Genomic DNA, 21,962 nt, shown 5'->3' on the forward strand with positions numbered 1-21,962 from the left:
GCCTCATTTCCAACACAATCCCACAGCAAAAGCAATTGTTTACACCAGAAGGGATTTAGGATTTAAGCTTCTTAAACCATAAAACTCTAGAAACAATTTCGACAGCAGCAGCAGCAGCACCTCCTCCCCCAATCAGGCACATAATCATACTGTGACATACCAGCTTCAGTGATCCCGGGGCCAAGCAGGGCTTCTTTGTATTTGCGTAGACTTTCGTCATCTTTATCCAGCTCCTGGATCTCTTTCACAGACTTCTGCGCTGGTGGTTTATAGTTTACTGGCTCTGGCTCCTCATTTTCGGCGGCGATGGCTGCTAGCTGCTCTGGGGTCACCTCATCCTCAGCCATGTCTGGAGAAATGAATAACGTACATCAGAACAGCAGCAAAGCAAGCTGAGAATTTAGAAATGTAAAAGAAAACAGAAGTGCAAAGAAATAACCAAAACAAAGATGAACACCTATAGATAGATTTAATCATCCTAATTTCAAATCCTGATTGAAGAGGTTTTGTATTCTGTACTCCAACGCATCTGGTGTGCTGCTGTCAGGTTGTACAAAAAGCCTCATTTATCTTGATGCTGCTGCCCCAGCTCTGCTATATGAAACCTGCGCTGAAGTAACGTCATCAAAATGAGTCATGAATTGAATTAGGCGTCATGGATCACATGACAGAAAGCCTCTCCACCAGGATATGGCGACGTCTAGGTCATGGGAAAACGACTGACATGCCCTGGAATGACAAACTTGAGCCAACAGGATGCTAAAAACAAAAGACAGCATCTTGCACTCATTACAGTCACTACATTAAGTTCTATTTATATTGGAGTTATTTTTCTAAAATATAAAATACTGGCTGCAGTCCAGGAAATTCCTCTGAATTAAGAACATTTATTTTGTCCTCTTAACCACAACATCAGGAATGAAGGCTCCAATGCAGCCAGGAACAGCTGGTTATTTTGAAAGCAAATAACGGGTCCTTCTGCGCTTCCCCATGGAAGAGCTTAGGAGGTTAGCACTGGAATGATTTCCTTTGCAAGAACAGAGTGAGTAACAAAAGCAGGAAGAGCTCCGTTTACTCCAAGAGTCTCGACATTCACACTACAGCCATCCCACCCACAGCCTGCAACAGCCCCACAGACATGCTGGGAGACTGAAGCAATGCAGTCTAAATATTTTAAACCTCTAGGATTTGTGTCGATTCTTGTGAGCTACTGTCTTAGCGCAGGCTGATGTTTTTTTATTAAAAAAATTTGGTGTAGCTACTCCAACATAATAAATAGCTAAAGCAGTCCGATGAGGAAAACAGAGCAGTAAACTGAATGATGGGGCTCTTTCTTGAAGAATTTTCAGGTTAAAGCTGTGCAGAGACATTTGGGTAAAGTAAATTAATAACTGTGAGATGATCACAACACACTCGCATTAAACATTATCTTTGCAGATGTTAATTTTATTTAACACATATCCAGCCAGGAAATTCCAAAGTGACAACTCCTTAAGGACTTGGGATGCCAATAAAATATTTGAAATGACACCAATTGTTATGAAAGACGCAACTGATTTCTTAAAATTTTTAAATAAAAATAGTTTATTTTATGTCTCTCTACGCTGCAAGAGTAGAAGATTATCAATTTATGGAATAGTGAAGAGAATCTCAGAGCACCCTCCAGATTTTAGTTAAATTATTTAGAGAGCTTAAGTTTTTATTAGGTTAAAAACAGTGAAAGTAATTGGCTGCAGCCCCATTATTAGAGCCATTTTTTCCAGTCACAGATAAACCAAAGAACCTTGAATGTTGGATATCTGGTTAGGAACAATGGGACATTTGTTCACACTGCATAGAGCTCCAAAATAAAACTGATTTAAAAATGGGTGGAAACAAGTTTCAGACATTTCAAGGACACACGTTTGTTATGGTTCAACAAGCTTCTACTTAATTTTTCAAGATATTTACTCTCACCTCCATCCTACAGTAAACCACTGATGTTTTTATGTGCAGTGCTGGTCTCGCTTATTAGAACTTAAATAACCTCCAAATAAATTAATCTTCTTCATTGAACACAGTGAAGAACATATTTTGCACACACGTTTTAGTGAATGAAACCGCTGCTGTTAATGCTTTGTACAGATCCAGTTTGACAAAATGATCGGATTTAGTCTTCTCAGATAATATTTCACAAACTTGGTGCGTGCACACAGAGGGATCCTGATCATTTCTTTTTGTACAGTCACCCTAGATCAGGGGTGTCAAACTCCAGTCCTCAAGGGCCGCTGTCCTGCAGTGTTTAGATGTGCCACAGGTAAAAAACAGTGGAATGAAATGGCTTAATTACCTCCTCCCTGTGTAGATCGGTTCTCCTGAGCCTTGCTAATGACCTAATTATTCTTTTCAGGTGTGGTGCAGCAGAGGCACATCTAAAAGTTGCAGGATAGCGGCCCTTGAGGACTGGAGTTTGACACCCTTGCCCTAGATCATCACTTGACTTCAAGACCCCATGCAGCATTTAGAGGACTTCTGTATGAGGGGGACCAGAGAAGTTACCTTAAAGCAAACTTCAAGCTGTTTGCATAGAGACCTGATGTTTCCTCCTTACATTACAGACATATGATCACCATGATTCTTCATCCCCAGTAAAGTGTGACTCTCTGTGCATACCACTGTCCTGGTCTCCTATCTGCTCTGCTCAAACTAGCAGTCATGACAGGAATGTCGAAGCCACAAAAAAAAAAAAAAAAAAAAATTGTTTCACATATCCCCCTTCAATTTTCCACAAAACCTAGATACATTTGGTCTTCTACCAGAAAAAAAATGTGACCGAGTCGAGAGGTTTTTTGTCCCACGTTTTGTGATAAAAATAAAAGATCTATGTACATCTTCGAGCATCCCTCTGGATTTGTGGATATTATTAGGGGTAAAATTGTAACGTAACTTTATACAAAATCAGAGCAGGCTCATACTTGGAAGTCAATTATTCCAAGTATTATTCCAGAATACTTGAAATAATTGACTGGAAACATTTTATTGAAAAAAAAAGTCATTTGATATTAAAGTCATCACAAATAAATCAAATCTGCAAGAGACAGAATAGACCAACGCTATATATAAATTAAAAAATGAGAAGCTTGTAAATAAACTATGTAACTGATGACTTTAAATTCAGTGCTTTTACTTCTCTCTCTTCCATAGAAAAGGCTAATTGAAGAGCCTCGTGTCTCCAGTAGCTGTGAGATAATGACCAATGTTGATTTATGCCTTGGTAGATGAATTCTCAATATAACTTATAGTTCTTATCCTGTCAAATTGTTCACTTGTACTGAAGTAACACACAAAGTGTTAACATGAGATTCAAAGGATTCACAGTAATCCTATGAGAGAGAATCACCACACCCAGCTCTGTGTAGAAACAATCAAGCCAGCCACTGAATAGGACAGGAAACTTTACACAAAGGGAGAGTGAGTGATGCTGGCACCTTATACATTGGTGCAGCAGAAGCTCCTATAAACCAAACTTTGGGATTCTTCACTTCTATATCCTGGTTCTCTTATGCTGTCTGTGTTGATACGTGATTTAATCCCATTTCCGATTACATTACACTATTATGAGCTGTAGCTACTTTCATGTACAAACAATTTGTAAAATTATGGCCCTTGGAAAATTTGCATACCGTTTATATTTATTTTGAAAAATTACATTCTGATACGACTTGTGATTTAACACAATTAACTAATTGACCCTGATAACCCTAAAGGTTTACAGCAAGATTCAAGTTGATGTTATTTCCACTCCCACTTCCATTAGAGCAGGGGTGTCAAAGTCAGTTTCATTTTGGGCCATATCAAAAATCTGACTGTTCTTAAAGGGCCAGTTGTGCCAGAATGTACTGATAAAACCCATTAAACTGTTAAAATATTAATAAATATTAAAGTCCCTCCAGGATTTTGAGATTGTTTTGGTGTTTTTTTGTAATCAAACTCACATATTTTGTGATGCTAATTTGGAAATATTTGTAAGAAACTGTTATATTTACGCTAATGTATGATGATAAATGTGACTTTTTATGACTCGATGTGTCAATCACGGACTATAACTTGACATCAAGTAAGGCTGAGGCAGCAGTCAATTAAACCCAATGTTTTTGACCAATTTTGAGGGAAAATTTTCAGTAAAATCAGAAAAAAATGTGGGGATCTGTTGATTTTGTGTGAATTTTGAGGATTTGTGAAAAACTGGAAGGACTTATTGATGTAATTTGGAGCTTAGAGGGCCACATAAAAAGCTACAGCAGGCCAGATTCGGCTCCAGGGCCTGGAGTTTGACGCAAGTGCATTAGAGTGTCAACAATTACAGCTATGATTATATGCAGTTATTCTGTGCTCTATATTACTACAATTGCCCTGTCTGACCAAACTGATCTACTGACGTCGTCTATTTGACGATGTTTTTTTAATTTCAGGAGGCATATTTGTTTCTGAGCTTGTGACTGTATGCAGGGACATATCGTTGCAACCCTACAATCTATGTGACCTCTTGCCAAAAAAGAAACTACAATTAATTTATAATTTTCATTGTCACTTTTATGTTTATTGTGTTACAATTTAAAACCAACATCCAAACTCAAACATTGTTCCACTTTTTTTTTTTTTTGGGGCTGGTCTTTCCTAACAGTTCTTCATTTTCAATTTCATTTCAGTTCAGTGCAAATGTCTGAACACTTCTGAGGAAATAGGTTTGATTTTAAGCTACTTTTTGAGTGATAATTTTATGGTTCAGGCACAACAACAACAAAAACATTTCAACATGCACAAATAACAAAACTTGGTACATAATTTCAGATGAATTTTGTAGGCATTTTGTAATTTGCAGCATGCTGTAAAGACAATTTGATCACTAGTTTAGTAGCTGAATCGTTGCCGACATGTTCAAAACCCTTGAAAGGGAAAGGCATGTTTGGCAACTGCAGATGTCGACCTTAATGAGCAAAATGTTTCCTTGTGTCTCTACCCGAATCTTAGCTATAAGCTGCAGTGGCAAAACAGTCAAATAAAATTAAACAGGAAAAAACGGCACATCAAAAGGCATCAAAGCACTCTACTACAGATTCCATACTGATAATATTTCCTTTATATTTTGCATACATTTTAAAGTACTTTTAATGAGATGCTAGAGGAGGTACCATTCAGCTGTTTTCCAGCTGAATGAATCAACGTAGTACAACGCTGCCTGATCCAAAACATTTTGAAGCACACAACTGCTCAGAGGAGGCAATACACTTTCCCTGTGCTCACAAAACAAGTTCAGAAATTACATCCAGTCTAGAAAGAAAACAAGGACATAATGTGGAAACCAAAAGGGGTCCCATCACTTTGAACCAACACGGTTTTAAATCTGCAATTGGCAAAGATGAATCAGCTAATATCAGTTTTAAAGAAAGTAGATCAGGAAAAGATTCAAAAAGCACACAAAATATAATACCAATATAAAATGGGTGTTTATATTTGTTTTGCTAAAGTTTATGTCACAAAATTAATGAACGCTATATAAAACATAATATAGACAATATCCTGAAGTAAAAAGAGTAGTTGCTCCTTTTCTCTTTTGAATAAAAGTGAATACATCAGGGTAAATGTCACAAACTTACAATCATAATACTTCAAAACCATGAGACTCTCATACCGATTAATGTATAAAAAGGCAAAAACCACCAAAAGTCATTGTTAAACAGCTCTTTTTAAGTGACAGCATGGCATTCAGGGGGAAAAAAAACACTTTATTGCATTATCATCAGCTTCTATGATGGTGCTGGCCATCTGAAAAATCAAATCTCTTTACAAAATGAATTCAAATAAAACATCATCTATTAGCAGTAGATTTCCTCTTTGTTTGTCCAACTTCACTTATTTTACTGAATGAGCTGTTATATTCATTCTTGCCATGGGAAAATACTTACGTTATTATAAATGTGGTAATGAAACTAATTGAAGATGTTTGGAAAAACAAACAGTATCCATCAATTTAAACTAATTTCCTCCATTGATGGTTTGATGAAATACTTTAAATCTTCATAGCTGAAAATATGGCAGCAATTATTGTTTGATGCTCAGCTCAGCTGCTATTTGGTCTACATGATGTGACTCGTTAAGATATATAAAGGTAGATCAGCTCAACGCTTCAGTGCTGCACCTATAAAGTATAGCTACATAATTATAGCTATGAAACTTTTGTGAAAGATCCTAAAACAAGGTTACAGATATATTTCAATCAAGTCTGAAAGTCGTCAGTGAAATGGCAAGTTAAATTTCATTTGTATTTTGATCATGTGTATAGCCCTAAGATAGTAATAATATTAAAAAAAATAGTTCGTGGAAGATGTAAACAGGAAAATGCATTCTACCATAGAGATTAATTTAAACTGCTCCTCTGAAAAAAGTGTAAATGTCATGAATGTGAAGGCTACAAAGCTAACAACCAGGATTGTTTTTTTCCCCTCAGGAAAACCGTTGTATATGTTGCTTTTTACACTACAACACTTCAGCGACAGTAGACCAGTTCTCAAAATTAACGACGTTATATTATTGAATGAATAAACATTTTTAAAATAAGGCTCAACTTTTCTAGGCGTCGGCCCTTTCTTACAGGGTGGGACTAGGAGAAAAGACAGGCGGCTAGGAAACAATCCAGCCAAGCTAACAGTGCCTTGCGGCTAGCCCGAGCGTGACAAGTTATCATCCGTCAGAGAGCGAGCAGCATCAAGACTGACTCAAAGCAGAGCGAAGACCGGAAATAGATTCAGATCAATGTTATCGGGTGGCTTTTACACCGCGAGGACTCACCTTAAAGTTAAAAAGCCGCAGTGATTTCAGGTGCCTCTGCAGTAAGTGCGTTCGCTGCTCTGAGCCCTTGTGCAAGTATGGCGAACAAGGGAAAGGCGCCGCCCCGTTTACAGGCACGGGGCCGCGCGCGCTGCACGCGGCTGACGTACTGCGGCCGCGAGCTGATATTCAAGTCTTTCCTTCCTGCGTTAACATGAACAATGGCGTCATGAAATAATAAAGGATTAGACAGAATTTATATATAAAGTAATTTCAAATATTTTGAATAAAATGAAAATAGGTACTTCTGGGCACCCAAAAGTCTGTTTCTCAGACAAATACAATATTTAGATCAATAAAAATTACTTGCAATACATAAACGGGAGGCTACTGAAATGTCATGTGCAGCACAATAAAGGAACTTAGTACTTGATAAGGCTTCGTTTTGCATGAATTACAACAATGTGTTGTATAATGTATGCAGTGGGTCTGTGGCACTGCCAACACCAGCAGATGACATGGCTCCCCAGTCCTTCACAGACTTCACACCACACCTCAAATGACAACTAAGCGACAGACAGAGGAGGCCAAATACAAAAAACAGTTTTAGTCCATGCCTTGGACACCTTGTTGATATGTTTCTTTATGCCAACATGTTGGCCAGATAGTGACAAGTGACAACATTGATTCATATAACATTTATTGTTACAGTAAACAGACTGTCACAGAATCACATTTACAATATAAAAAAGGGAATCCAAATGGAATTACTTGCTTTGGACAATTTATTGTTCATATAAACTGAATGTATTCTCAAAAGAAAATTGCCCTAAACACAGCAATGAAAAAAAAATTATACAATAAAAATGTTTACACAATGGTCCTTGAAATAAAATGGCTTCAAAACGTTTGATGCATTATACTGTTAAAAAAAAAGAAAAAAAAAGAAGCACCCTGAGCGTTCTTAGCTGGTGTCCATCTGACACTAAAACAAGAAAGAGATCATAATCATAGAATTATCAATATGAACATATACAGAGAAAGCAGAAACAACAACAAAAAAGTGTTATTCAGTAGCATACCTCTGATTTGTAAGCGTCCAACTGAGCATCCAACTCCTCTGCTGACAGCTGGGGTCTTCTTTCACCTCCCCTCCCTCGACCTCTGAAACCTCCACTGCTCCCACCTGGTCTTCTTTCAAACCGGGGCTGACCGAGCCTGCTGCGGTCAAAACCTCTGCTTGAGCTGCGCGCGCGCACGCGCACACACACACACACACACACACNTCACCTCCCCTCCCTCGACCTCTGAAACCTCCACTGCTCCCACCTGGTCTTCTTTCAAACCGGGGCTGACCGAGCCTGCTGCGGTCAAAACCTCTAAGTCAGCTGCGCGCGCACACACACACACACACACACACACACACACACAAAATCACTCATATTTCTTCACTCTAAAGCAAAAAGCAAAAATAAAAAATATCACCTGCTATCAAGTTTTGCATACCTCTGTGTTTGAACTTCTGATGATTCTTGCTGGATTTTCATAGGACGACCTGAAAAGCAAAAGCAATGACATCATGAACCTCTATTGTGACACCCAAGACATAGATAACAGTTACAAAAAAACAAAAAACAAAAAAAAACTCACCATCAAGAGGAACACCATTATAATTCTTCATGGCTTTGATGGCATCAGCTTTGTTTACAAAGTAGACATCTGCCATTCCTTTACTCCGGCCCGACCGGTCATAGTGTACCGATGCAGTCTTGATGGGGCCAAATTCTTCAAACAGCTCCTGAAGAGCAGAGAGTAAATCTAAGTTATGTGGGCACCTCACAATTAGAGGAAACAAGATCGAAAAAATTTGCAAAACCACCTTAATATCGGAATCAGAAACGCCGAAATCCAGATTCGAAATCACAAGCTTGCTGCTACTACCATCTACTCTTCTTTCTGGTACTGTACTTCCTCCACCTTCGTTCTCCTCAAACATGTCATGCTGCCATTTGTCTGGCAGCTCTCTGGGCTGTGGAGAGCAAAAAAGTAATGTTTTAATAAAACTGATGAATTTCACAGGAACAAGCATGAACACAGAAGTATATGGGCAACCCACCGAATTATTCTTTATTTTGTTTATAGTTTGATGTCTGTGTTGACCATTAAAGGTTATTCTCCTCCACATCTACTGTGTTGTCTCTTGAAAAAACTGGGTTTATTTGTCAAATGATAGCACAATGTTGTTTTAGTTTGATCATTTCATGTAACTAGTAGTAAAAATGGCATTCAAAACACCTTTAAAGACTTTAAACCTGTAGTGAAATTTGGCCGATGCTTTTATGCTATACTCTCTAGAACCAAGGATATGAAAAACCTTTTTCCCAATACTTTCACTTTCTACCTGAAACTTGTCTCAAATGTAAACTTAGAAAAATGTGATCCACAAAGATAATGTCATGTGCCATCTTAAACAAAGCCTGATAGCTTTTTACTGGTTAAACTAATTATACTTTTTTTTTATGCAACATTGCTGACCATGGAGTCAGTCCCTTTAACGTGTTATTTTTTTAGAGCAAACAGCATGCTTAAATCTGGCCTCATGCATTTTACATTCAAACCCAGGGTTTTTGTGTGTGTGTGTGTGTGTGTGTGTGTGTGTCATTTCGCTATATAGCCTGAAGTTTATAAGTTGCACAAGCTTTATCAGGGTATACAGCTGCCTGTTCTTTCTAATCAGGTTTCTTCTATTTATGTATGTTTACATACATAAATAGTATTTAATTCTAGACTGTGCAGCAATGGGTGGCATTTCTCGAGTTCCAACATTATGACAGTCCATCTTACTCGTGGAAATATTTCTGAACGGGAATTTGTCATTGCTGCCACTGTAGGAAAGGGGTTTGCAGGCAATAAAACTAGTTTTAAATAAAGTGGTTCAGGTACTGATGCACGTCCATTTACCAAGATTTAAACAATAGAGAGAAGCTAGTTACAGCGAGTATTGCTCAGACACAAACCACCAACTATTTAAAGCCTCTCTGTCTTACTCTGGTGTAAGGAGCTGCTCTGTTGTTCCTGTCGCGGTGGAAGTTGTTCTCTCGGCTCCTCGCCGCCACCGGCGGCCTCGACGATCCACCGGCTCGACCTGAACTTCCTCCCCGCCTGAAGCCTCCTCCTTCTCCGCCGCGGCCTTCTCTCTTGTTCATCTTGATAATCTCATCCAGAGACATGCTCATCTTATCAGCCATGGCGCCGTTGAAACTTTCTGAAGGTAACAATGGAAATGGACGATAAACTTGCGACGTTTACCAACTGATTTACGTTGGCGCGATGTTGAAATCAGCCTCCGAGCTGTCCTTGTTCTTCTTCTACTGTGTTGTATTGCAAGTTTGCTTTGTGTTACTGACACCTACTGGACCGGAGTGAAAACGAGAATGTGCCACTTCCGCCATATTTTGAGTGGCCAGTTCTCCTAAGGCAACCAAAATTCGTTTGGAAACGCTTTTCCCTTTTAGAACCACTAAACTTTAAATACACCTAGATCTGGATGACTACTTTATATTACGACAGTGTACGTTCCCTTTAGTTCAAGTAATTGTAATAAAGCTCTGCGTTCCTTAAGTGTGCTTAAAATGAAATTGCTTTTTGCATCTAAAAATGAACCAAGGATATTGTAGCATTGTTATCGTTATTCATATTTTTAGATATTTTTCAAGAGTAGACACTGCTTGTTAAGTGACTTAATAAAATTGAAGGTTGTTTCTAATATTTATTTAAATGTTGATAAAAAATGCTTTACTCATCTTCCCATAAACTTTCCTGGTTAAGAAAAATGTCCTCATAGCATGATGCTGCAACTTATGTCACAATGGACAGTTTGCTCAGAGCATTTCACAATGTCTGTAATTTTGGCGTCTTCTGGCCACAGTACCTTCTTCCATGCATTTGTCTGGTCTCCTACATGGCTTGTTGTAGATTGTAGAGAGAGTTTATTTTTGACTGTCCTTTTTCCAGTTTTCCATAAGGGTCAGACACACAACTAATCCTGTCAACATATTTACCCACCTGAGCTGTTGATCTCTGGTCTCCTTCAGAGTTATGCATGCATCTTGGCAGCTTCCCTGATAAATACTCTCCTTTTCCAGGCAGTAAATGTAGCCAGATGGTATCGTCTTTGTGGGTTGTGCAATGCTCTTTCCATTTTCAGTTGATGGGTTTAACCTTAGGTATATTTTGTTATAAACTAGCTACTGTAAACCTCTCCACCACTTTTACCCCAACCTGTCTGCTGTGCTGATTTCTTGGTCTTAGCATTGTTTGACTTGTAAGAAACCTCTGGCGTCGTCACAGAACAGTCATAGTTATAGAGGGATAAAATTACACACAGACTATATTTACACATTAGACAGCAGAAGGTAATTGGTTGCATTGGATTTTATTTAGGGTTATTTAAAATCGCACAGATTTTACCATAAATGTTCTGCTTTTCCAAGTGAAAATTAGTATAATTATATATTTTTTAATATTTAACACAGAAATGTTATATTTTTAGTCGTGTTTTTCAGATAGCTGAATAAGCATCCACCTACAGTAGGTAGATCCTTATTTTTAATTCATGGATTTTGCTTTTTTTTGTTCTTCAAAACAACTTATATTGGTTAGATGATATTTAACTTACTGTTTCAATGTCATTGTTCAGCGCTCTTTCAGGTGCATTTGCAGGGAGGCACATTTTGAAAAATCAACTTCTCATATATATTTTAATGTACCAGATCGATGTGAAGTTTATTACCAGTAGCACTTTTACTAAAATAGTTCTATATAGAGTGCATTTGCAATCAGTATAGAGTGCAACCGCCGTAAATCCACTCTCGGAAAAGAACACCTATTCTATCCTATTTGCTTATTTAATCTGGCAGACTGATCAACACGTTACCTACCCATCATTAGCTGAGGTGTGAGCCAAAACAGAAAAACAGACGCAAACTATACAACACACTTTGGACAGGCTATGCACTTCCTTTATTACAGGTCTCCCTATGGACAGCCTTCAGACCAGATGACCACTCATTCATCTGCAGCAGCAAACAAACGTTTAAACAAATGCCTACTCAGAGTATTTGTGCAACAATCACACAGCTCTACATGAGCGCCCGTGTAGTCTACATCAGTATACTCACTAATGAGGTGCAGTCATTGCTCCCCGGGTGATACGGATGATAAATGTGCTCCAATTGCATGTGCAGCTCAGACATTCAGTTTGCGTTTAATGATGGATTGGGGTCAGAAATGCAGGTTGCATAAGTGAGGCGGTGGCCAACCAGACAAAGAAAGGAACACAGGAGATTTTTCTTTTTAATAGTGCCAGGGCTTTTCCTGCCATGCCATGAGTGCTGGGGAGTGTCCACCTGAGGGAGCTGTAACAAAGGACAAAACCATGAACACATCCTAGTGATCAGAAGTAGAAAGTTGACAAAAGTTCTGCACTGAAGAAGACTTGCTAACAACCTGGCATTTGCCGACATAGATATGAAAATGGTTAGGGCAGAGTTTATAACACACACATGTCCATTTGGATTCTTTTTTAGATTATATTACTAAGGGGGGAGAGGAGAATATGGCTATGAGAAACAAAAAGTCAAAGGTGACATGCTATGAAGAACAAAAAATGAAAATAATTTTGATACACAAATAAAATTCACATGTCACACTTGTGGAAACATCTCCACAGTCTGGTGTGGGGATGGTTGCCTAAATGCACCAGGGCAATTTTACTCTGCAAAAAGTATATCTCAATATTGTATTCTAATTGCAAGATTGATTTCATTAAATTGCATCAAAGTAGACAGGCCACTTCCATGGAAAGAGAGTCTGTGCTTGTATGTCCTTCACCCATTTGGATTATTTGTGTCTGAGTAGGTGTGCAGCTGCGTGTCTGTGTTGAGCAGTATGAAAATCTCCTAAAGGTGAAAAGTTGCTAGAATGGTGCAAAGAGTGGAAAGCTTGCAACACTCAGAGGTTAAGACCAGAAGAGGGCAAATTGCAGAAAGACACCAACTCAGAGCAGTCATACAGCCATCACAAAGGCATGTTGTCAGTGACACTCAGGAGAATCAGACCAAAGAGGCACAGATAGAGAAGGAAAGGCACTGAACCCCCGCCTCAGCACCACTTCCATGTCCCACAGTGCAGAACAAGACTGGAACCCCACTCCACTGGCAGCCAGGCTCCTGCACAAGGCCCCAGTAACCCCCACACCACCCACCAGGATCCCAGAATGACCAAGGGAGGGAGAGCACAGTACCATTTTCCATTGTGACCAATATTAGGGATTCCCACCATAGCCTAGCTTAGGCACAGGCTGAGAACCCATCATGCTCAGACATAGACCAAACTGCCACAAAAAGAACACGCAGCCCCCCAAACCAACCATCCCGAAAAGATGTCATCAGATATCCCAGGCCATTCCTACCTGGTCGAACCAGCGGCTTTTGTTTATGTGTTAAAGCAGGAAAGCTGCTAAAGATATAAAAGACAACAGCCATACCCAGATTAGCTCCTCCTTCCTTCGGAAAATAATTTCTAATAATTAGTAAACCTGCACAAGGAAATTCATTGTCACAGATTTGAATATTATTTACCCTGCAACAGAAATGTTACCTTGAATGTTTAAACTTTGTGAATACCAAACCAAATTAGTCATTCGTGCACAAGATTCAACACTTAGAAGAGCTCTTGATGCCTCCCACCTTCTCACTGGTAGAACTTAATCTCTGTGTCCACACAATCAAAGAACAGGTCCCCCAGTTCGTCTCCTGGTATCTCTCCGCTGAGCATGGCTGAGATCTCGCTCAGACACTGCGACTCCAGATCCCTCAGGATGTCGTAGACGGCTAAACCTTCATCCTGCGGCAGATGCACGACACACACAGAACACCACCTGGGTCAGATGGTACTCATAAATCATTTGTTTAAGCTTACAGAAGCAGCGGCAATCTGACTGATCCGCAAAACGCAGTAAAGCTCCTGTATGTTAAAATGAAGTGAATTCAGAGAGATTTGTACTTTCGTTGTCCAAGTCTGACACATTTGTTGGAGATCTTTAGAAAATAGTCTTTAAAAACTTGACATTTAGATATCTGTAATTGTTGTTTTTCAAAAAACAATCTTTCATATTGTTTTTTTTTTTTTTAGCAGTGTGATTTTATCAAGAAACACCAAACTTCCTGAATCTAACTCAGCTAAACATCCACAGCTGTGGAAATATTAACAGCAGAAACACAACTGTTGTTGAGCAATCTCTGTTTCCTCTCAACAACTGATGTGCTGTAAAGGAAAAGGCTGAGACTGATACCTCCAAATGTGTTAATAAAACTGTGATATGATAGTAGAAAAAATATTTTTGGATGAGTGGATGTTCTTATGCCTCTTATGTCACTGTAAAAAAACAAAATAAACTTTTATCCCTGGAGTCCCCATGAAAGAACATCTGCTGTTTAAATATTTGGGTTTGTAGTTGGTGGTTATCTTACAGTCTCATTTCCTTTTTAACTTAAGCCTGTTTTGTTTTTTGTTTTTTGTTTTTTTTGCTCTCCACACACCTGGTTTTCATTTCTAATTACTGCACATGCTTTACTTTAATTGCCGTCTTCTGAGAGTATATTTTCTGCTTGGTTTCCTTTGTCAAACACCAGGTTTATACGGTAAACTTTAAGTTATTTTCCAAGGAGCCATGTCAGTTGTAGTTTAAACGAACATCATGGATCTGAATTTTCGAACAGACTTTGTTAGATCTGGTCAAATTAACAACTTGTACTCAAGTTGATGTCCAGACAACATGATGATGCATTTACGCGTGAAAACCTAACAACTTGAATAAATTACAATTCTCCAAGGAAGTGCAAGACAGAACTCCCCGACAACGATGTAACAGACTCAGGTGGGTTATTATCTTAATAAATGAAAATATCATTAGAAACTGCTCTTCACTCAAGTTTTCTATTCTTTATATTAAAAGTAGTTACACAATCTGAAACAAGACTGATTTTAAAAAAAATTAAAGAGGAAAGACTTTCAGTTTGCACAGGTCATACCTGCATTTCATTAGTGTTGAATTATGTGATAAGTTATGGTAGTTTGATACCTTTACAGCTTTTTATCATAACAGCTCTTTTCTTTTTTTTTATCGTAATGTATTATACACACAAATACTGCCTTGGTCATCTTTCTAAACCAAGGTCCCTGAACTTTTAATCATTTTTAAATTAAAATAAAGGTATGAGATCATTCTGAGTGAAATAAACACCTCATGGGTTATTTTAGATTCTTGTTATAGTGAGTAATGTCAGTCCAAACGGGGCACTGGACTGTCTGTGACCTGTTTACCTTCTAAATTACACACCGAATCTCAGACAGGACATTAGCTAAAAAAAACCTACAGCAAAAGAAAAAAAAAAAAAACCTCTGCTCTTTGGAGACATTCTTCATGGCCTTCTTAGACAAGTGATACCTTTAGTTACTTTATAAAGTTATCTTAGCTCATCTGCGTCTTGTCTACTGTGAGGAAATTTTGGATGTGCGACTCCTGTAGACATTATCCACTAGATTAAACCGGTTAAGCAGGAACCAGAACCGTAATAAATAGAAATAGACATTATATATAATCTCAAAGCATAACTCAAAATTCAGTACGAGAGATTTGAGCTTTTCTGAAATTACTCACTAGTTTGCGAACATTGAGGCTAAATAGCAATTTACAGATATGAGGTGGAGTTACAAATTTGCAAACTGGTGAACCCACCATGAGCAACCATTCAGTAAACATAGCAATTTTAAATGTCATCTAGCAGTCACTGTCAAACTTGGGCTTTATTTATTCGAGTCTGTGCCTAGAGTGGCCAATATGCCACTTAAACATACAATTGAAGATCAAATTTAAAGTAGTTTCTTTGCTAAGATGTTTACTATGTTGTGTTGGAACAGCTGAAATGCCAAGATCCAATTTCCGTGTAACTGGGATGTTGTTAACGTCCAGCACAGATGGTCTCTGTCAAAAAGGTTAATAATATCGTAAGTCGTTCCCCCACCGGTTTGGTCTCCATGGTGTTGAGCGCCACCTGGTGGGCCTTGTAGAGATCGTGTCTGCGATCCACCCGGCTCTGAAAGCGCGGCTGCTTCCTGACGGGGTCGCTTGGTCCAAACTGCGGAGAGACCACCCTCAGGACCGGGGTGGGACAATCCGAGAATATAAAAGGCTTGAATATAGACCTGAGGAGGTGTTGGGTGTTGGTGAGGGGGAAACAGAGATTGATAGATTCATAAGACAAAGAGAGTACGCTGATGTGGAGCAGCCTATAGAGTCATTTTAAAGTCAAACCCAAGACTTGGTATTTTCTAGACAGATTCCAAAGAGTCCAACTGCTTCTTGTTGTAGCTTGAGACAAACCTGGATGGGTCTGGGGTGGCAGTGAAGAAGTGAATGCAGGGAAGGCTAGCGTCTCTGGGCAGGACAGACACCATGCTGCCTGTGGTGCAAAATCCTCCAGAGTCCATGCAGATGCCGCTGGGTTTATCCCTCAGAATGGTCATCATCACCTCCGCCGTCACTGAGCCTGAACAACACAAAGCGATCAGCATCTTTACTGGGTTTCATTGCACAGATTCGCATTTACAAATGCCATAACTAAAAGAATGATGAATGAAAGTCATAAAAATGGTACTGTGGGACATTTACCATCGTGCTGTTGGAGCAGTTCTGTGCCTCCCTTGTAGCGCTTCTTGGCCAGCTCCATCCTGGCCGGAGGGTTTTCAGGACTAAACACCTGAGAGAAGTTGAACTCTCCCTGGCCATCCCACCAGCCCTGGTCCTTGGCCACGCTTCGTAGCTCTGGATGCTCTGCTGAGATCTCAGTGTGGATGGTTAATTGATTGGAAATGTTCTTTACGCCCTCTGAAAAGACAAGACATGTTTTGTTTTTTTTAATTATCAGGCCTAAATAAAATCCAGAATATTTCTTCCTTCAAAACGTTAGCTTCACTAATTACTGAGAAAGTCCACACATATTCCCTGGCCTGACAGGATGTGTAATCCATGCAACATCAGAGATTGATCCTTTAAGCAGAATTTGCCCAAAAAGTGAGAGTGAGCATGCAAAAGGGCATACATCATCAATTTTAAAACTTATCCTTTTCAATTGTGTTCAGACTTGTTGCTCATTGCATTAATTTCCATGACCAAAATTGAGTAATAATTAAAAAGGAAGGGAACAAGCAAGAGCAAGGCAGCCGAGATCCCAGCTCAAAGTTTCTGAAGAATTATGATGTAACACTTAGAAAGTCATATCCAGGCATTAGTGCAAACCCAAGACAAAATAGTGGCGATAGTTAAGTCTAGTAAAGGTCAAAAAACAATGTAGTTTTTGCACTTAACTTTTTTTTTTTTTTAGAAGATTATCAGCCACATCCGTCACACCATGTGGTCTGACACATAATTTCTGTAGTTAGTTTAGTTTGTTGACCCTAAATACTCACTGTAAGCTCATGTTTTACATTTGGTTGATGGAAGCGAAATTACAATACTGACATGCAATCAGACTGCAGCTACAAATGTGTTTTCCTCCATTTAGCTCAGGCACGAGGAAAAGGACACAAGGACTCTAAAGGAGGTTTAGAGTCCCAGTTAAACGGCGTTTAACTGAAAAATCTGGAGGTTCAGAGTCCTTGTCAAATGGCGTTTTGACTAAAAATCTGGATCTTTTTTTTTTCAAATTCCAATCATTTTTTTCAAAATCTCTTTCTCCTTCTTACTGTTTATTCAATGTCACATGTTGTAAAGCACTTTGAAATGCCTTGCTGCTGAAATGTGCTATACAAATAAAATTTGATTGATTGATGATGCAGCTGAAGCTAATTATCATGGCAATTTATGCAGGAGGATCATCTGGTGATTTATTTAATGATATGTGGACCTAAGCAACGTTTTGTGCTGAGACAGGACATAAAATGGAAATCCCTGTATAACTCCAGATGATGTTGCCATCCATATATGGCAATCATGTCCTGTTTTTAACAAGTGAGGGTCTAGCAAAAGCTTTTTGTAGATAAAAAATGCTTTCAAACTTACAAGCCTGATTTGAAGAACAATCGAAAGGTCGATTAGGACTTATTTGTGCTTAATACTTTCAAAAATGTGTAGGATTTATGGCTCTAAAAACCAATATGTTCCCTCTAAAAACTGACCTGAGACTTTCTGCGCCACCCAGAGTCTCCCAGCGGTTTCGAGCACCCAGGCCTCACTGCGGTCCACCAGGAGGAAGGTGTTGTGGTAGCTGAAGGGTTCTGGTTCCTCCTTGCACTGCCCGCCCTGGCCATGCTGCTCCAAGAGGCCAGTGATGACTGTCAGTGCTGCCCAGGCACTGTCGCCACGTTCCAGCCCGAGCCTGAAGGTCAAACCCAAGCTGATCACTGAAATGCAGTTTGGGGGCTATGCTTATGTAGAGAGTGTTTGGATTGTGGTTCTTCTTGGTTTGAGGCAGCTCTGAAAGCTAGAGGAGTATTTTCCTATGCAAATATGAATCGATATGAGCCACACTCAGCTTAAATTAGCCATCACAACATGCACATGACAATCTACACGGCTCTACAAAGAGGATTACTTTCTCCAAGTGTACAATATTTAATAACAATGAAATATTGGTAACTTTTAATGTTTTATCAAAATGAATCTGAGTAATTTGTAAATGCTTCAGCAGCTCACCGGACAAGGTCCATGCCCAGCAAAGCCTCTCCAGGGACCACAGGCTCTCGGGTCCAGACTGCCTCATTCCCAATACACACTCCTTGGTCATTAGCTCCCATTTCGGCGCCCCACAGCCAGGCTGGTTTACTGAGGACGACGGCATAGGTCCTCTCCACTTGAGGGATCTGGATGTACGTGCACTGCAGAAAAAAAATAATTAATGGGAGAACAAAACCACCTTTGATTAGATGGCAACTATTAGACTACAATCCTAAAGACTGAAAGATGTGAGGGAAAAAGGTTTCTCTCTTCTGTATCAAAAGGTATTTGAGGACAGCTCGTCTTAAAACCCATCTATTTTACTTGACTTTCAACTCCAGCAGGATCTTGTTTTAAATTGTATGTTTGTTTTTAAACTGTAAGAGTTTTTCTTTATTTTTTTATTTTTTTATTTATTTTTATTGTTATGTTGTGTTTTAATGTACAGCACTTTGTATCAGCTGTGGTTGTTTTAAAATGCTTTATAAATAAAGTTGGTATGGTATGGTAAAAGTGGAACCTTCGGTAAAGAATTTCAAGAAATAGCATCACAAGTGAGGCAAAACATAGCAGTATTTCCAGCAGGACTAACTGAGAAACGAGATGTACAGTCCTGGGTACAGCTAAAACCCGGATCTTGACCTCATTGAGTTGGAACGGTGTAGCTTTAGACATGTTCTATATGTAGGAAACCCCTAAACATCTCACAGCAAATCTGAGGAGTTGGGAAAAATGTTCCTCAGAACAATGTTATAGACGAGTAAGTCATGGCTACAGGAAGCCCTGACACTAAGCTAATTTGGAGCTAAGGTGTTCTAGATTGATGTTAGGGTTTTATTTAAAAGCTAGGTTAATTCGGGTATTATTTGTAATTAGACAACATTCCAATGATAAACAATTCTATAAATGAAGATTTTAACTTTGTTTTTTTTGTTTTTTTTAATGAATGAATATTTCATGGGGTGCTCTAACATTTGTACATCCACGTATTTCCTGAAAGGTATTTATTGTGTTTGAAATTAAAGGACACTTTTGGTTGCATTTAAATGTCACGTCAGTTTTGACATTACTCCACCAGAAGGCTGACGTCACCACATCAGGAGGATGGCGGGACATGAGCATTAATGAGGCTTTAAAATTACAGAATTACCAAACTATGGATACCGATATCTCAAATGCGCTGACGAGGGAATGATGCCTGTATTGACTTAAACTGTTTTCACCTATGAACACTGTGGATGGTCATAAATATGTTCAGCTTGTTTGGGACTTTTTCTGCTGTTGCTGTTCAGACACGTACTTCACTGTATGAGGTTTTTCGCTGGAGATGAGCTCTAACAGCACAAATATGCAAATGCAATGGGGGTGGAGGGTGGCTGTGGTCTATGTAAAAGTACTGTGTTTTCTTTATGGCGTGTCAAGAATTGTGAATGGATTTTCTTGATTACGTCTTGCTTTGACAACAATATTACAAGCATTTAACAGCACCAACAGCTTGCAGCAAAAGGCGGTAAAATATTTACGTGGCGGAGCTGAAATGTTCTGCAAACGTTCCCAGTTTTATACATAAAAAAAAATGTGAAAACCAGGTTTGCTTTTCCTTCCACTTCACAGTTATGCAATACTTTGAGAATGCCTGTCATGCAAAATCTCAGTAAAACATGTTAAGGTTTCCGGTTGTGGCGGTGTGTGTGAAGGCTTGGAGTGCGAATACTTTCGTAAAACATTAAGCCACAAGAGCAGCCATTATCCAGTGCAACTATTGTTCAAAACAACTTCATTGAAATACAAGCCTGGCTCCCTGTAAATCCAAATCACTCCTCTGTGTATTTATTTATGGTTTTAAATGAACCGTGATGACCTTCTTGATCCCACTCTGCCAACCCACACTGATGGGTTAAAGAGGGAAAGGGGGCGCTTTGGCTGCAGCAGTAGTGGCCAGATTTACCTCCAGCGTGGATCCTGGAGGATGAGACGCTGCAGGGTGGTAGACCACCTCCTGCACCTCATCTCGGGGACGGTCTGAGTTCTTCCCAAAAATCACGTGGTCATCGCGAGAACCGGGGGGTAAAGAAACAAAACAATCACATGACATGGGAGCCTGTGCCATCCTGCAACAACAACAACAAGAGAAGAAAAAAAAAGCAAAAGAAACAGTGAGGAAGAGCTGCAGTTTAAAACATGCCAAATAAGCACTTTCTAGTGTAAACAACCCCGAGAGTCTGACAAGAGTGTTTGACATCCAGCACGAATGAGCGAGCCTCCGCCCTTTCACCAAAAAGTGCATGCGAGGCGTCAAGAGGAAGGGACCTCTCCGTTCCCCAAACTACTCGCAGAAGAAAGTCCGCTCCCGCCGGTGCACTGAACATCACGCACGGATTAGGTGGCAGTCTTGTGCAGAGCACTTCATTGACCGTAATCTCCACAAATCCGACCCCCATGTTGCTTTATTACCGCTCCTCGCACGCATTTGCCATCGCGAATCGCTTTCGATGCGGAAATAACGCGAGAGGGGAGAGCAAAAGGAAAAAGTGTGCCGAGGGACAGGAGCGGCGTGTTTAACGCAGCTCGCTGTTTGCGAACGGCACTGCTTATTACCGGAGATAAGGCCCTGCTGAGCTGCCACTGCCCGAGCTGTCGCTTCGGCTCTGCTTATTTCCAGGAAATAAGAGGGGGGAGTTAATAATCGGAGGGAGTGGGGCTGGATTTGGACGGATCGCGGCGTCTGAAAACTACAACTAAGAGTGCAGTTGCGGGGATAATAAATTTACCTGTGTTTTTAATTTTTCGGTGGTGGGAGCGGACGGTCAGCGGGGAGAAGACAGGCAGGTTGTAGAAACCGAGTCACGTGACCGAGAAATCCAAAGGTCTGTACTTAAAGGTCTCGTCTCGTCTGGCCACAAACAGCTCATCGTCTGTCAGAGTCCAGTTCACAGTGATGATGCAGCTTTTTTTTCTTTCTTTCTTTTTTTTTTCTTCTTTTTATCACGGGTCTGTCTCTTACTGGCTGCAAACTCACAGCTGACGTCGCATTTGTAATCACGGGAATCCCTGCAAGTTTACACCAAAATGTGCAATCTTTGAAAAGCAAAGAGATATGTGTGAATCTGGTTACATAGCTGCTGTTAAGTCTTGCTTAAAATTTCAACCGTTATTGAATTGCGGCAAGAGGAAAGAAAGACAATGTCGAAAAATAAAGCAATTAAACGCTTTGTTTGCAATCAGCCAGTGTGGAACATGGTAGTGGCAGAATCGTGCTGTGTGGCGTCATGAGAACTTGGGATGGGGTGCATTTGTATTCTATGCTTCAGGTCTCTTATGAATTGATTTAACCCTGCTTTTTAGTTGCTTTTAGTTTGACCTTTGTTTATTTTATTTT

General features: G+C 39.6%; 3 protein-coding genes across 10 annotated transcripts in view; all 3 read right to left on the bottom strand.

Annotated features, from left to right (window-relative positions):
• The window catches only part of LOC103133386 (rho GDP-dissociation inhibitor 1-like), a 20,587-nt gene extending 13,648 nt beyond the window's left edge, over positions 1-6,939 (bottom strand). The window contains exons 1-2 of the mRNA XM_007545149.2: positions 6,829-6,939; positions 161-349 (exon numbers count right to left, since the gene is read on the bottom strand). Coding sequence (XP_007545211.1) covers positions 161-347 — 187 coding nt within the window. The 5' untranslated portion in view covers positions 348-349; positions 6,829-6,939. The remainder of the gene's footprint in view (positions 1-160; positions 350-6,828) is intronic.
• A 551-nt stretch (positions 6,940-7,490) lies between these two features.
• LOC103133395 (aly/REF export factor 2-like) lies at positions 7,491-10,196 on the bottom strand. The gene is made up of 6 exons (XM_007545153.2): positions 9,855-10,196; positions 8,687-8,836; positions 8,458-8,605; positions 8,314-8,362; positions 7,890-8,052; positions 7,491-7,792 (listed from the first exon to the last, which is right to left on the bottom strand). Exons 1-6 carry the CDS (start codon positions 10,053-10,055, stop codon positions 7,772-7,774), a joined length of 732 nt encoding a protein of 243 aa, XP_007545215.1. The 5' UTR covers positions 10,056-10,196; the 3' UTR covers positions 7,491-7,771.
• Positions 10,197-11,804: 1,608 nt separating this feature from the next.
• scrn2 (secernin 2) lies at positions 11,805-21,809 on the bottom strand. Of its 8 annotated transcripts, none has more exons than XR_475751.2 (10): positions 21,355-21,809; positions 20,532-20,694; positions 18,563-18,744; positions 18,046-18,245; positions 16,541-16,756; positions 16,253-16,418; positions 15,894-16,074; positions 13,557-13,713; positions 13,280-13,326; positions 11,805-12,224 (listed from the first exon to the last, which is right to left on the bottom strand). XR_475751.2 is itself a non-coding variant. In XM_007545178.2 (10 exons), the coding sequence occupies exons 2-8, from the start codon at positions 20,691-20,693 to the stop codon at positions 13,561-13,563; spliced, it is 1,260 nt and encodes a 419-aa protein (XP_007545240.1). In that variant the 5' UTR covers position 20,694; positions 21,355-21,809; the 3' UTR covers positions 11,805-12,224; positions 13,280-13,323; positions 13,557-13,560. The 8 variants fall into 8 exon arrangements, 7 of the variants coding, with proteins under 7 accessions (XP_007545240.1, XP_007545237.1, XP_007545234.1 ...); XM_007545178.2 differs by having other exon boundaries at positions 13,280-13,323; XM_007545175.2 differs by having other exon boundaries at positions 11,805-13,323.
• Positions 21,810-21,962: the final 153 nt, after the last annotated feature.

Source organism: Poecilia formosa, unplaced genomic scaffold, assembly GCF_000485575.1.
Source record: "Poecilia formosa unplaced genomic scaffold, Poecilia_formosa-5.1.2 Scaffold11, whole genome shotgun sequence".
In the NCBI taxonomy this organism is placed as follows: Eukaryota; Metazoa; Chordata; class Actinopteri; order Cyprinodontiformes; family Poeciliidae; genus Poecilia; species Poecilia formosa.

What these genes read in the sequence shown, in the direction of transcription:
- LOC103133395 (XM_007545153.2), bottom strand. Translation starts at nt 10,055, where the DNA reads ATGGCTGATAAGATGAGCATGTCTCTGGATGAGATTATCAAGATGAAC. An exon ending in GAGCAGCTCCTTACACCAGA is followed by an intron (nt 8,837 to 9,854) that starts GTAAGACAGAGA and finishes TGCTCTCCACAG; the next exon opens with CCCAGAGAGCTGCCAGACAA. An exon ending in TTTCTGATTCCGATATTAAG is followed by an intron (nt 8,606 to 8,686) that starts GTGGTTTTGCAA and finishes TCTGCTCTTCAG; the next exon opens with GAGCTGTTTGAAGAATTTGG.
- scrn2 (XM_007545178.2), bottom strand. Translation starts at nt 20,693, where the DNA reads ATGGCACAGGCTCCCATGTCATGTGATTGTTTTGTTTCTTTACCCCCC. An exon ending in CTGGGCATGGACCTTGTCCG is followed by an intron (nt 18,246 to 18,562) that starts GTGAGCTGCTGA and finishes TTTGACCTTCAG; the next exon opens with GCTCGGGCTGGAACGTGGCG. An exon ending in GCCACCCCAGACCCATCCAG is followed by an intron (nt 16,075 to 16,252) that starts GTTTGTCTCAAG and finishes ACACCTCCTCAG; the next exon opens with GTCTATATTCAAGCCTTTTA.